Here is a 13,708-nt window from a genome sequence, read left to right as displayed (position 1 = left end):
CCACAACGTTCAACCCTCAAAATTTTCATAAAAGAGCAGGGATATTTTCGTCTAAATATATCAGGCAGCCTTTATTTATTTATTTTAATAATTTTCAGAAGCCCATAATTTCAAAATTCGGATCGTTACAATCCCTCGGCGCTATATATATTAAAAAAAAAACCGCAGCCCGGTCCGCTAGCTTGTACCTTACGCTTTGGATGTTGTCCTTTGTTTTTCGTTTTTATTTTTTCCATAAAAATTATTTTGCTTTGAATGCTACAGTGAAGTTGGCACAACTGTAGTCTTCGCCGTTATCAACTCAACCTGGCCGTTTCCAAGAATCCTAGGGTTTCAAAGTGAAAACTAGTTTCAAATTTTCAGTGGCAATGGCGGCGGAGTTTAGTTCTGGTTAGTTCAGGTGAAGTTAGAGCGGGGATTGTGGACTGAGGAGTGAGTTTCGGAGAGAGAGTCCGGTAAGAGGGATGGAAGAAGATATAGAGATGGAGATAGAGCCAGTATTCGAGGTAAGGGAGATCGATCTTGATTACGAGTTCGATGCGGTTCGGTTCTTTGATTTCACGCGCGAGGAATCGCCGGAGGAGGCCGAAGAAGCTGAACTTTGGTTCGAATCGGCGCCGAATTATCCTCCTTCTCGTCAGTGTCTCTTTTACTTAATAACGGTTGCTTGAAGCAAGAATTGTTTTCATCAGTGTTATATTTTATTTTTTTATTATCCTTTCTTCTTGTTTGACTAAAGAAAGTATGCCGTTGAGATATTTAACTTTCTTTTTTAAAAATAGAGTTCTAATATCAATGATTGACATTTCTTTACTTTCTTTTGGTTTGAAGCTTTTGTGAAAAAAAAATGGTTATGAGAGAGAAAAGTCTCCTGGAAATTGTGACTACGTCCCCAAAATGTGGTGAAGAAGATACTAGTACACTACATGAAAGTGATCCTGAAAATCTAACGGCCTTGGAATTTTCAGCTGTGGGTGCCATTAACGAAGGTACAGTTGACAATGTTTGGTGCTTTTATTTCTTTGAAGTTTGAACTGGCATTCTATTTAAATTTTAAAGCCGAATACTATAGTTTGCCTGATATTAAAGAGCCGTGGAACTTGGTTCGGAAAAGACAGTCTTTGAGAGAGGGTATGGAACTTTCTCGTCAGTTGTATGGAGCTTGTGTTCCAGTGTCGTTTGTTTTAAAGTTTCTGGTTAAACCATTGAGAGAGGGGGGGATCAGTAATAACAAATGGTTAAAAAAGGGATGTTCTTTTGAAATCCTGGAAATTGTGCTGGACTGATACTAATTTTTTTTTTAGGAAATGAAGGAACTAACAGAGGGATCTCCGCCAATATACAGAAAATTTTACAAAAAGCTCTGAATCGATCATTTCAATTAGCTACAGGTGACCAAGACAATTTTACAAAGTAGTTTTTAGTTTTCTGTAGCCTCTCTCTTAGTGATGTTGCTTTCTCATTGTTATCATATTTGCCTTCTCTCAAGTTTTATGATTTTTTTAATCATTAATTCCAGCATTACTTCCTATACTTTTTTGCTTACTTCATTTTTTCTGTTCCCTTTCCCAGACTTGACAACTTACAATCACTTATCATGTGGTAAGTTAAAAGCTAAATCTAAGAGTGCAAAACCTATGCATAGGAGCTCAACTCTTATGAAACCTACTGCTAGCCAATTAGCCAAACAAAATTGTCCCCCTCAAGCTGCTACCTCCAGGTAAGTCATGGACATGTTGACCCCCTCCCAGTTTTTGGTAGTCTCACAATCCAGGTATCTTACCTATTGAAAATGATTACTTTCAGTTTTATATTCCTTGTAATGTAAAAGCATCCTAGTGTCAATAAGTAGACTTGCTTGTGTGAAAGCTTCTATAATAAAATGCCTGTCTCCTGGTGGTGACTAATATCAACCTTAAATCCTTAAAAATTAAGGCCTTTGTATTTGGTTTCCTATTGTAGATTTCAGCAGCGACAGGCGCTAAACAATATCAGATGCCTAGGTAATCCTTCTGTGGTTGAAAGTCAAGCTGCAAAGAGGCAGAAGCTAGAGGGAGGTTTCTTGCGTAAGGTACATGAATTGTGAAAATTCCCATATTCCCACTATGGTTGCTTATACCGCTGAATTTCCTATGGAAACTGTTTTTATTGAATTTATTGATTTTAAATCACAATAAAAAACTAGTTTTATATTGTTGAAGAACCTTGCCCCCTTTAACGTTCTCAAATTGGCAACGAAAAATGAGTGCATGTTATCATAGGGTCTTCTTATGGGTTGTGTTGTTCACATATGAAGTGACAGACCTATTAAAATTGAGAATAAAGACAAACTAGATTCACGTAGATCAGTTTGGCATCTGGCTTCACTTTTCTCGCATTAGATTTCTGACTTTTGTATTTGAAATTATCATTTATTTACTACCATGGTTCAGTTACACGTTTACTGAATAAACTACTGATTTGGGCTCGCTTATGTTCTTCATGGTAGGTTGATGAGGTGAAGCAGCAAATGACTTTGCTCCGCAAGGCACCTAAAAAAGTATACCCCTGAATAATGTTCAGATTTTGGGAATGCAATTGGACCTTAACCTGTGTTGCATATGAGACATTCTGAGTTTTTCTTTTTGGTTGCAGGAAGGTACCAAAGGTAGAAATGCCATCAATACCAGGCTGCGGCTTACCATTCCAAGGGAACCTGAGCTTGAAACAGCACACAGGGCTCAAAGAATACGGTTAGTTCAGGTCCACTATCTTTTACATATTGAGGCGTAAAGTAAGAGTATCCTTAACAAGCTGCTGGCGCAATGTTGCCTTCATTTCAGGCCTAAGAATGGTAGAGAGGAAGGACTTGTTACATGTGTCACACATAGATTCAAAGCACGCCCATTGAATAGAAAAGTTGGTACTTGTGTTACAAAAGGGACTTCCTCCAAAGCTGATTTTATTGTACTTCTCTCCTCTCAAATATGTTCACAATTTGCAGATTCTCGAGGGTCCTTCATTGCCTGTTTCAAAAAAGAGTGTTCCAAAGTTGCCAGAGTTTCAAGTAATAAAATGCAGTTTCTTCGTTGTTCCTGAATTAATGGCATTTTGTCGAAGCATCAAAAGCAATGTTATTTTAGAAAAAACGAGGTTTCTTACCCTCCATACGTAGCACTGATTTCTTTCTCATTGCTCCTTAGGAATTTCACCTGAAGACATTGGAAAGGGTGGTGCAACTCTCATCCGCTGTATCCTCCTTGTCAATACATACAAATGCTGCTGATAAGGTAACCACCGATATATTTATTTATCATACATTGAACTTTTTCATATCTGGATATCTGGAATCTTCTGTCATTGCAGGGGATTGAAAAACCTTGTACAATTTCTGCTAATGGCAATGGAACTAGAGAAGCCAGAAGGTAAATGCTTTAAAATTGAATTATCTAGAGACCGGTTTTATGCAGAATTTAAGATATATAGGTATCTAGCATCATATGTGCTTGTGCCAATTCTTTTTTATGCGGCCCCCTGTGTATAACCTAATTTTAATTTTGTATTGAATCTGATAAAGGAGTGACTTTGATTTTTTCCCTCTTCTTTTTGTTTTTTATTCCTTAGACGAAGTGTCATGGATGCCGCTTGCCAGGATGTTTGTGACACAAAGTACAACTTCAAAGCCCGTCCTTTAAATAGGAAGGTAAAGAAGGAATAAATTGCATCAATGTATTGTTTATTTAAAAGCTTGAGCTAGGTATCAATGTTTCCGATCTAATGAATCTAATTCCTTATGCAGATATTTTCCAGTAAAGGTCATATTGGTGTTTTTCGAAATATAAAGAGGGAAACCACAGTGCCAATGGTATGGCATGGAAGTTCTTTCCTCTTTTTATACGTACTGATTGTTTGCTGAATTGTTTGAGATGAAAATGTGTTTTGTCTACCATACAGGAATTTAATTTCCAAACCGAGAAGAGGGTTCCGCAAAATCCACCCGTCGACCTTTCTAGCAAGGTGAACCTTAATAAATGTCTCATTTATATTTAATATGCTCATCCTTTTTATTCCAATCAACATTTGGTGTGTTTGATATTTTGGGGGGTTTTGTGTGTCTATCTATCTGCCAGCTATCTCTTACATCTGAGCTACAGCCAAGCAATGGATCTCAGATGAAGTCTCCTCGGCCTACCTTTACATCTAATAAGATTGCCTTGGTATTATAACTCTAATTTCTTTTTAGCGCTTGTGAACTTTTGATTTTTCTGTGTTATTCATATAATTGTTCTTTGTTATAAGGGCTCAAAAGAAAACAGATTCACTTCATTCCAACCAGAACACGAGGTAAGTTTCATAATTTCAGTACATAAGTTCCATTAGCATCTTTTAGGTCTACCAATTCTCTCTCTCCATCCGTCCTTGCCCTCGTGTAATAACTCTAAATGCCAATTTCTTGTAGGCGAGGCATTTGAGAAAGGAGAAAACGCTTCTCTGGGGGAAATAATCACTGAAGTTGGTAATCAATTGAGCATAAGGTAACATTGGGGTCGTTAGCACAATAATATCTCTTTGGTCTTATTTTGATAATTTTAGAGAATAACTCAACACGGAGATTATACAGGAGATGGACATGTTCCCTGATGATTTGCGACATCGACATCCAACTTAATATGTTGCTGTTGTTTCGGAATTTTGAAGAATCAACACTTTGACAAGAGCATAGATCGACATAGATCTCTTTTTCTTGATACTAGAAATCAATCTTTACATCCAAAGGAACTTGGCATGTTAGGTGTGCACTTGTGTGCTCTGAATGCTTTCAAGTCACACGACTCAAAAAAGTGCATAATAATACTCCCAAAAAAAGGAAGAAAAAAGAAGTTAAAACACATTGTACAGCCCGAACATGTTGGGTGTACTTTCTTACCCTTTATCAACAAATGTTAATGGCCATTAATCTATGGTAATCAAGTCATTAGGAGACAATGACTGCTTGTACCAAACCAAGGCGTGGAAGAAGGTTTCGACACGAGTTATACAGACACGATTGCTGATGCCAAGAGATCCCCTTGCTTGATTTCTGATTTTGTTCCTTGTTGGAACACGCTTGCTTACGTACAACGGTACAAGTGCAGATAAGATTCGGAAATTTTGGCTTGATACATGATATCAAAATATCATATTAAAAAAACATTAACACAAATAAATCTATCTGGTATGGCTGTTGCAACATTTAGATCACGTGTTTAACTTTGAAAAGAAAACAAATGTGTATGAAGAGATTTATTTTCTCGTGTTTAAAAATGAAGGTAAACTAAGAGGCGTGCTGGAGTTTAAAAGTACTAAAATCTCTATTATAAAAAACAACAAAATCCCCAAATTCTTAAATTCATAGTCTCTGATTTCTAAATCTCTAATCTTCAAAGCATTAAATCGGTTATTGATTTATCATTGTCCACAAATCTGCACTATCAAATCAAATATCATCTTCGAACTCCAATAATTGTTCATTCCTTGACGTTGCATGGAATGCTTAAATCTCTAAATCCCCTCAAATCTTTGTTTCGTTGTTCACCCAGTCATCGCCAACTGATTCGTCACCGTATACAAGCTTGCACTGCTGCTTAAACGGAATGAAACAACTGCACTGCGCCTCTTGAACCGTCAACCATTTGAATGGATTTAAGAATTTAGTGATTCCATGCGATGGTAAGGGAGAATCAATTAGTGGGAGTCTGACGACAAAAGGATTAGACGATGATGGTTGATTCAACGACGACAAATGAATTTCAAAAAATTAGGAGTTTAAAGATTTAGAGATTATAGATTTTAATGACTTGGGGATTATAAGGGTTTTAGAAAATTAAGAATTTTATTTTTTTTCGATAAAGGAATTTAGAAATAAGCCAACGTGTCATAAATCACCGGATGAAAGTTGATTCAATCATTTGAATTGATTTTTTAGTTTAAAAATTTAAGTTTGAGTTCACACAGGTAAAAAAATTTTAAGGTTATTATCGGGGTGAATTTGGATTTATGGTAAAAAATTTGATTCGACCTAAAATAAAATTATAAATTTTCTTTTTATATCTACAGATAATTGTAATAATATCTATTTTTATTTATTTTTTAATTAGATTCTTATTTAATTTAATAGAACTAAGTTATATATATTTCGAGTTAAATCGGGTCACGGGTGCAGGTTTTAACTAGAAATATTAGATCAGATTTGACATCTTAAACCCGATTCAGGTCAAGAGCATGTAGACAATTTCAATTTTCGACGGGATTGGGTGAGTTAAAAATTTGACCCAACCCATTACCATCCTTAATTCTGATTGATCAATTTATTTATTTTTGAATAATCTCGGATAATTATAAGATAATACATGTTTATAATTTTTACATCCGCAAATGAACCTACTCAAACCCGAAACTTAGAGGATAAATATATAATTCAGCGTTTAGGGAACGGTCAATTAGGGTTAAAGCCAGAGCTCATGCCCTAACGTCATGATAACATGAGAGAGGCACGGGAAAGTGACTCGAACCCTTCAGATCGCATTCACAAGTTTCGTTGCAGTCACGGGGGAAAAAAACCCATTCTGTTTCATGGAATGGGTTCAATTCAAAACCACTTTTTTTTTCCTGTAAAATGTGTTGCGGTTGATGTTGCTGTAAACATGTATTGAACCAATTTCTGTGCAAATGTTCCAAGTCTCTGCCAAATGGCTCCTATGTCCTGTTTTATGCTAAGCAAGAATATCAACTTCTTGTATCCATTGCAAGGAAGACGGGGGATTAAAACAAACAGGGATAGGTCATGTTTTTGTTTGAATTGCCTTCTAACCGATGTCCAAATTTGAACGAGACAACCCTGTTTGACGTGTTTCAAAATTCTTGCTTTCAACCAACACAGATTAATTTAAAGCTAGCCACCCCGAGAATTATGTTTCAACCACCACAAAGCAACCTTAACTCCTTCCCTGCTGCAAGTTAATAGTTTAAACTGCTAGACACATTCATGGCAACCGGCATCATTGAGGCACATAAACAGCGACGTCAAGTTAAACAGGTCAGGGAACAAGTTGCCTTCAGGCTGAAACACCTGTTTCATACTCGGAAATGAATTAAATGATCCCAGAATGGCTTTAAATTCAAAGTTAACATCCACCAATAAAATAAACTGAAAAGCATAGGGCATGCTTGTTCATCAATGAAAGGCACACCTAGGAGGAAAGTAGATGCATGGTCAGTGACCTCAAAGCATATCAAGAAATAGGCCTATAGGCTGTTCAATCATACAAAAACATGTTTTTGCTCCTAAAGGCATTTGTGATTTAGAACTGATAACAAAATTTATCAGAAAATGAAGTTACAACATCAGAAACAATACCAAAGAATGTCAATCCTGTAAGAGTTCAAGCTACAGAATATAACAGCAGCAAGTTTGGGTCTTGTTATCAGTCCATATTAATGCAGCAAAAGCATATATATATATATATATATTAAGATTACATAGAGAGAATTTTATTCTCTTAAACCATCCCAGAAACAATACTTTTCCCTCACTCGTTCCTATACAATTCCAATCACAATTTTCTCATTTTTATCCAAAATCTCCTCTTGGATTCTTTCCCTCCATTGAATGTAACCAAAAGTTTACAAAAAATATAAAAAAGGCAAGATATTGTAGTGAACGACAAAAAGGAAAAGAAAAAGGCAATCAAAATGAATTCCATCTTATCTTTTGAAAATTGAACTTATTGATGTCAATGTGCCGCGAGCTGTGCCTTAGATCTCTTCTTGGCCTCGCTGTAAAGCACCACCCCCATTATTGTAACGGCGAATCCGGTCATTCCCATCACGGTCACCGGATTCCTAAAGATCATAACCGATACACTCGCTGCCAATGCGGCTTTGGCGTTGCCCAACACCTGCAAAGTGAGAGCACTTGTATGCTTAGTAACCAAAAAATTTGTCAAATTCACCAAATAGGCCACCGTAGCATCCCCAAGCAACAAGAAAATAATGAAAGAATCAATCCTAGCTTTCTCTAACGTGACGCTCGCAACGTTCCCTTCGATGTATAGAGTAAATGGTAACAATATCATGGCGGCCACAGGCGCCATATACAACAACAAGTTCATCGAGTGTAGCTTCTCGGCTTCACTGGTTAACAATATCCCTTGAACTACGGATTTCAAGGCACGACCAGCGGTGGAACCGATGCAGACCAAGAAGCCAAAAAGGTTAAACAGGGGTTCACTATTGCTACCCAATACGATCCCAAACACCACGGGCAAAAGTGCGAAATAAACCTTGGCGGATTCCTTCTTGCAAGTGATTAAGAAAGCGAAAATGGCGGTGAAGAAAGGCGTCGTAGCACCAATAGCTTGGTTAAACGACACCGGAATGTACCTTAAGGAAGTGTTCCCGCACACCACAGAGAAACAAAAGATGACGCTCAGAGCAAAGATCTTGAGGAACTGCTTCCTCGACAAAATGTGCTGCCTTGGGACTATTTCGAGGAAGTTTATGGCTACGTAGCTGTAAGAAGCACATGATATCATGTGAAGCATGGTAAGGAAGATTGGATAACGGTAGCCATAGAAGCTGAGGAGATACTTGTTGAGTAAAAGGACCCCAATGTTGGACATGAACCAGGAAGCAATGATAAGTGCCGTCAAAAGGTTAGGAGAGAGATGAGATCCAACGGTGTAGATGTTGTTCCTAACGTCCGCAGTTGGGGTCACCGGAATGTCCAGAACCTCGTGGTCGGCAGTGGCCGTTGAGTCCAGTTTTGGGTTGCTCATCCGCCTTGTAGTCCATGTCTGCGCTTCCACCATCTGGCTGTCTTGGGATGACGGTAAAGTTGGTAACTTTGAAGCTTAAAGACTCAAACTTGTGTTTATGTGTGGCCGTTTAGATCTGATAGAGTCAAAGAGAGGAGGATATGCTTGAGTAAGGTCATCTGGTGGAGATTTAGATTTGAAAATTAGATAAACGGGAAGCGTTGGATTAGAAGAAAAGGGAGGCAATAGCTCCAGTTAGATTTGGTGGTGTGAAATGAGTATTAAAGTTGGTAGGAGTGTTGTCGGTAATGGATTCGCCAGCAAGCAAGACTGGTCTGAATCTCAACTCTGACCATTTATTCCTTTTATTCTTTTTCTAATACATTTAACATATTAACTAATTTTTTAATAAAATATTAAACAATTAAAATAAATAAAAGTAATAATTAGAATAGTAATCGTGTAATTTATCTTTAAATAAATTATAATTTATTTATTTTTATCAATTTCATAATTTAATTCAAATACATTTCTATGCAATTTATCTAAATTTTATAATTTTGATAACCTACAAATAAACACTTATTGCATGTGATTGAACATAACAATTGGATTCTTCAACAAAAAAAAAGAACATAACAATTGGAAACAATTATTTTTCTAAACAATTGTTTAAGAGAATTCTTTTTAAAGATTTTGGTCTTATTTTCATTTTAGAGTTTAATTGTTAAATTACGAAACACGAATACTTAACATTTTTCTCCCTTATATATATATTGTTAAGAACATAATCCTCAAAGATTAGACGTTTTCAATTCAAATTCATATTGGTCTAAGACAAGATCTTAACTATCTCATCTTTCTTTTTAACTTATTTATATCGAGTATTATAGATGTTAGTTATAAAAGTGACATTCCCAACAAAATTTATTCTATTCACGATGACAGGTTATGAACCATATCCTCTCTTTTTTTATGTATGGTTCATATCCCCTATTCATTTAAGGTGTAACATTTCACCTAATCTTATTAGGATGATACTTTAAATCATCATAATTGTCTATTTTAATTATGTATAATCAGACGATTAAAATTAGCTCTGTTATCATTTGTTACGAGATAAATGTCTTCGCTATAATAAAAATATTTGATAAACTACAAAATGTCTACTCTTTCAAAATTCTACTATTTCTTTGTGAAATGGGATTTAATATCTCGAACAATTCATAATTACAAAGTGTTTTAAGTAGTAGGGTTATCTAAGATTTGAATGCAGGATGAGGTGTTAAATGAAGATGTGTAATATAGAAAGTTTGGCATATGATTCGACGACAGCATTAAAAAGAGTCACCCATGACCAAAATCAACTGCAACTCCATAACTATCGTCACAATTCCAAGCTTAGAACACCATCACTGCTCAACTGCCCTTTTCACCAAGCAACCCACCACCTAACCTACAAACACCATTAATGTCCCTCCCATCCCAGACATTACATCAAAAAAGCAACTAAATCGAAAGTTATTCCTAAAACTCTTGAAACTGCAGTGCCGGTGAAGGCTCAGATTTTGGATTGCTTCCTCGAAGAACACTCTTTGGAGAAAAACCGATAAAGCCAGAAGAGAGATTGCTGCCATTGTTGCTGCTGCTACTGCTACTATCGTGCTGCAGTGAAATGGAGAGGTTGGTGTCAGCACTTCGATGGCTAACACGACTACTGGTGGTGGTTGCTTGAGAAGCTTCCACGAGCTTTCTTGAACGCAGGCGGCCTCTGTGCATGTGTCTCTCGCAGTATTTGTGATCCGGAACTGCTTCTTTGCTGCACCTCCATTTCTTCCCATCTGTTCGTCTACATCTTCCTGGCTCTGGATCGACTCCATTCTTGTACTCCAAGGGGAATGATCCACAACCCAAATCTGGACCAACATCGAACAAAATGGTTAACCAACAAAAAAATATACGGTAGGGAGATGGGTTTTGGGTACTCACATCCGGAGTAGAGTTGATAAGGGCTGCCGAGGAGTCCGCCAAGAGAACCGGCAAAACTTTTCCAAATAGGGAGGAGAAGGTGATTAGGGATAGGGAGACCAGCTTCCATGTACTTGTAGATGAGAGATTGGAGCTGTAGTTCCTGCAGTTGAAAAACTGTGAACCCACATGATTTTGTGAACCCGGTTGTTCTATGACTAGACCCACGTCCAAGCTCCAGACCTAGCCCGATTGGAGGCGACCCTTCACCTCCTCCACTCAACATATTACCACTCTCCATGTTCCAGGAATCATTCATATTTGTAAGTCCAATGCCTGCAAAAAAAAGAAGTTACAAATGCATGATAACCAAAGGTTCTTTTTTTTTTTTTAGAGTAAAAAGAGAGATTATAAAGGAAGATACTGAAGAGTACCGAAGTCAGCAAAACGGGCAATTTTGTGAGATGAGTGTTGAGGTTCCATTTTCTTTTATATCAGTATGTGCACAAATCAGAGAAAAACAAAAGGGTCAAACTCAAAGCAGAGGTTGCAGTATGAACTGCAACATACACTGAATTAACAGTAGTAAAAAAGGTAAAGAGATATACACAAGATTCTGAAAGTTGCAGCAGTAGGAATAGATTTTTCAAGTCAGAGAAAAAAAAGTTTAGTTCATGGCAGAGATGGAGTGAATGGGGATGGGTGAGGGGAGGGTATCTTCTTAAATGAGTTTTTCAATATAACAAAAACAGAAAATAAAAAATGAAAATTCTGTGTTTATAAAACTGACAAATGCAGCAAATGACACCAAGCAAGCACGCCCCAGTTGTCTTTCTTTGAATCCTTGTTCCTATCCAAACACAAAGTGAGAGAGAGATTAAAGTGAGACTGAAACTGTTCTGACATGTCAGACAAACTGTGCAGGGTGTTTGCAGACACAAACGCGTATGTCAGGAGGTCATGAATCGGGACAAGTAGAAAACTTGGGACCCGCGGAATATGACAAAGAGACAGTCTACTTTTTTTGGCCTTTTCCCCCTCTTAAGAACAAGCAACAGTTTGATTTTCATTTAACATCAGGCGTGAGTACCGGGACTTAAAATTTTGATATGATCCTTGAAGAGAGTTATGGCCGATGGGTGGATGAGTAGGATTTGGTCAGTAGTTGCTGTTTCAAATTTGGTTGATTTACCTTGTGTAGCCCATTTCTGGCATTTCCAAATTAAGCAGCTTAAACTTAAATGATACACTGAATTCAACCTTTACAAATGCTGCATTACAGATTTCAAATATATATATATTAGCATCCTAATACTGGAATTTTAAAATATGAAACTAAAAATGACCAAATTAAAGTAGATGGTCTAAATCCACAAGTTATACATGGTACAAGTACCACTCATAGAATTTAACCTTTTTTTATTTCAAGTGCAACAAAGAAACTATTCATAGGATAACTTTTTAACATTAGGGTGTATGTCACAACTTTCATTCTGTGATTGTTCAAGTGAATTCCATATATAAACATAAATGAAAAGAAAGATCTGCTTGCTTACACTGTCCATGATGAGAAGCTGGATTTAGGAGTTCTTTGCAAATCAGACATTGTAGAGGTAGAGCTAGTACCTTTTCTTCCATTAGTACAGCAAGCTCAGACATGGAATCACCCATGGTTTACTCGTACAAAAATGTCATGTGATTTCCCTGCAAGACCGATAGAGGAGGATCTGGGTAGTGCAAGTCATGAGAAAGAACTAGGGGTTTGTCTCAGCAAATCCTCTAAAGGATACTAACATAGAAAGACAACACATACACCCTGGTTCGTGGCACGGCATCAAGCAAACTGGGAATTTGGAAAGAATCATCCTTTGGAGAAGTGTCATAATCAGCATGCTGGACTCTCGAAATCTCGTCTAATCGTCCTTGATTCAGTGATGAAGGAATGTTGCCTACCCGACCAAACTGAACAAAAGGTGTGAATATCACAGTGGAAATGGGTAACTACCAACTGATAAATAGGGACAAGGGACTCCCACAGCCAGCATCGCTACAGGTCAGTTTATGAGCAATGTCTATGTTGAGATGCTTTATAAACTGCCAAGTGCGAAAGATAACGAAACTGGGATGCTTGCACTTAGATCAGTCGAGTACCAAGAAAAACACCATATACTATACCATAAGGAGTGCTAAACTATTCTTCGTTTTCTGTCGAACTATGATCTCTCCTTCCTCAGATACACACCAAGGACTGTACACATGCTGTGAGGCAAATTCATCCTATGAAATTATGGTTACAGCTCCAAATGGAGTTGATTGTGAAGCTTGGTATACTATACTTCTTAGAGTTCACCAGAAGTTAATAACATTTACTCAAGTAATATTGGATGTCATCACAAATTTGTAACATCTTAATCTGTGTTGTTCAGTAACATGGCGAAATTGTCATCCTGATGAACCAGACTCTCCATTTTCATGAAGTAACTATATTCAACATCGAATGCTAGACATTTGGAAATAAGCATGGGGGTATAAACATCCAAATATATAAACAAACTGAAAAACTAATCATAATTATGTAAAACACATACCCATACCTGACACCCATTATAACCAAGCATAGGTGTGGACTACCCATAAAAAGAAATTTCTTAGTGTCATTCCATGTGCCAAAGAAGTCCATACAAAGTGCATTATATAAAATACTACTCCTATAAACATTGGAACTCAGCCTGCTTGGTGCTTAAATCAAGGTAAATTTCTAGAAAGAGAGAGATACAAAGTCCAAAAAAGAGCATACAAAATTCAGAAAGTTGTTCAAAAAGGAGTTCCATATGGTTTAACTTTTCAAATCCCTACCTCATGCATTTTCAAGAGTTCCAAAAAGTTAGCTACTATTAACAACATAAAACAAATGAGGTTGGGAACTAGGGAAGACCAATAACTGACTATAAGAACGGTTGTTCCTG

At 37.0% G+C, this 13,708-nt stretch overlaps 3 protein-coding genes across 5 annotated transcripts; 1 reads left to right on the top strand and 2 right to left on the bottom strand.

Moving 5' to 3' along the window:
* Positions 1-168: 168 nt before the first annotated feature.
* LOC120155165 (protein TPX2-like) lies at positions 169-4,903 on the top strand. 2 transcript variants are annotated; one of them, XM_039166745.1, is made up of 18 exons: positions 169-636; positions 832-989; positions 1,314-1,391; positions 1,573-1,720; positions 1,963-2,071; positions 2,489-2,539; positions 2,635-2,732; positions 2,823-2,898; positions 2,984-3,046; positions 3,183-3,269; positions 3,346-3,404; positions 3,604-3,682; positions 3,779-3,844; positions 3,934-3,996; positions 4,110-4,196; positions 4,279-4,323; positions 4,439-4,514; positions 4,601-4,903. In XM_039166745.1, exons 2-17 carry the CDS (start codon positions 848-850, stop codon positions 4,481-4,483), a joined length of 1,296 nt encoding a protein of 431 aa, XP_039022676.1. In that variant the 5' UTR covers positions 169-636; positions 832-847; the 3' UTR covers positions 4,484-4,514; positions 4,601-4,903. The 2 variants fall into 2 exon arrangements, with proteins under 2 accessions (XP_039022676.1, XP_039022675.1); XM_039166744.1 differs by having other exon boundaries at positions 1,305-1,391.
* Positions 4,904-6,624: 1,721 nt separating this feature from the next.
* Positions 6,625-9,010, bottom strand: LOC120155166 (probable sugar phosphate/phosphate translocator At1g12500). 2 transcript variants are annotated; one of them, XM_039166748.1, is made up of 2 exons: positions 8,608-9,010; positions 6,625-8,529 (listed from the first exon to the last, which is right to left on the bottom strand). In XM_039166748.1, the coding sequence occupies exons 1-2, from the start codon at positions 8,826-8,828 to the stop codon at positions 7,752-7,754; spliced, it is 999 nt and encodes a 332-aa protein (XP_039022679.1). In that variant the 5' UTR covers positions 8,829-9,010; the 3' UTR covers positions 6,625-7,751. The 2 variants fall into 2 exon arrangements, with proteins under 2 accessions (XP_039022679.1, XP_039022678.1); XM_039166747.1 differs by having other exon boundaries at positions 6,627-9,007.
* Positions 9,011-10,128: 1,118 nt separating this feature from the next.
* LOC120155237 (growth-regulating factor 10-like) lies at positions 10,129-11,421 on the bottom strand. The gene is made up of 3 exons (XM_039166811.1): positions 11,177-11,421; positions 10,764-11,078; positions 10,129-10,690 (listed from the first exon to the last, which is right to left on the bottom strand). The coding sequence occupies exons 1-3, from the start codon at positions 11,223-11,225 to the stop codon at positions 10,302-10,304; spliced, it is 753 nt and encodes a 250-aa protein (XP_039022742.1). The 5' UTR covers positions 11,226-11,421; the 3' UTR covers positions 10,129-10,301.
* Positions 11,422-13,708: the final 2,287 nt, after the last annotated feature.

The sequence above is a fragment of the Hibiscus syriacus genome, unplaced genomic scaffold, assembly GCF_006381635.1.
Source record: "Hibiscus syriacus cultivar Baekdansim isolate YM2019G1 unplaced genomic scaffold, ASM638163v2 tig00111166_pilon, whole genome shotgun sequence".
In the NCBI taxonomy this organism is placed as follows: domain Eukaryota; kingdom Viridiplantae; phylum Streptophyta; class Magnoliopsida; order Malvales; family Malvaceae; genus Hibiscus; species Hibiscus syriacus.
The sequence above is the reverse complement of the archived record's forward strand: the minus strand, read 5'-3'. Positions and strand labels throughout refer to the sequence as shown.

Excerpts from the sequence above, each read along its gene's own strand:
- LOC120155165 (XM_039166744.1), top strand. The coding sequence starts at position 848 with ATGGTTATGAGAGAGAAAAGTCTCCTGGAAATTGTGACTACGTCCCCA. Across the intron at positions 990-1,304 it reads TGTGGGTGCCATTAACGAAG|GAAATGAAGGAACTAACAGA; the intron begins GTACAGTTGACA and ends TTTTTTTTTTAG. Across the intron at positions 2,733-2,822 it reads CACAGGGCTCAAAGAATACG|GCCTAAGAATGGTAGAGAGG; the intron begins GTTAGTTCAGGT and ends CCTTCATTTCAG.
- LOC120155237 (XM_039166811.1), bottom strand. The coding sequence starts at position 11,225 with ATGGAACCTCAACACTCATCTCACAAAATTGCCCGTTTTGCTGACTTC. Across the intron at positions 11,079-11,176 it reads TGCCCGTTTTGCTGACTTCG|GCATTGGACTTACAAATATG; the intron begins GTACTCTTCAGT and ends TTTTTTTTGCAG. Across the intron at positions 10,691-10,763 it reads TTATCAACTCTACTCCGGAT|ATTTGGGTTGTGGATCATTC; the intron begins GTGAGTACCCAA and ends ATGTTGGTCCAG.
- LOC120155166 (XM_039166747.1), bottom strand. The coding sequence starts at position 8,828 with ATGGTGGAAGCGCAGACATGGACTACAAGGCGGATGAGCAACCCAAAA.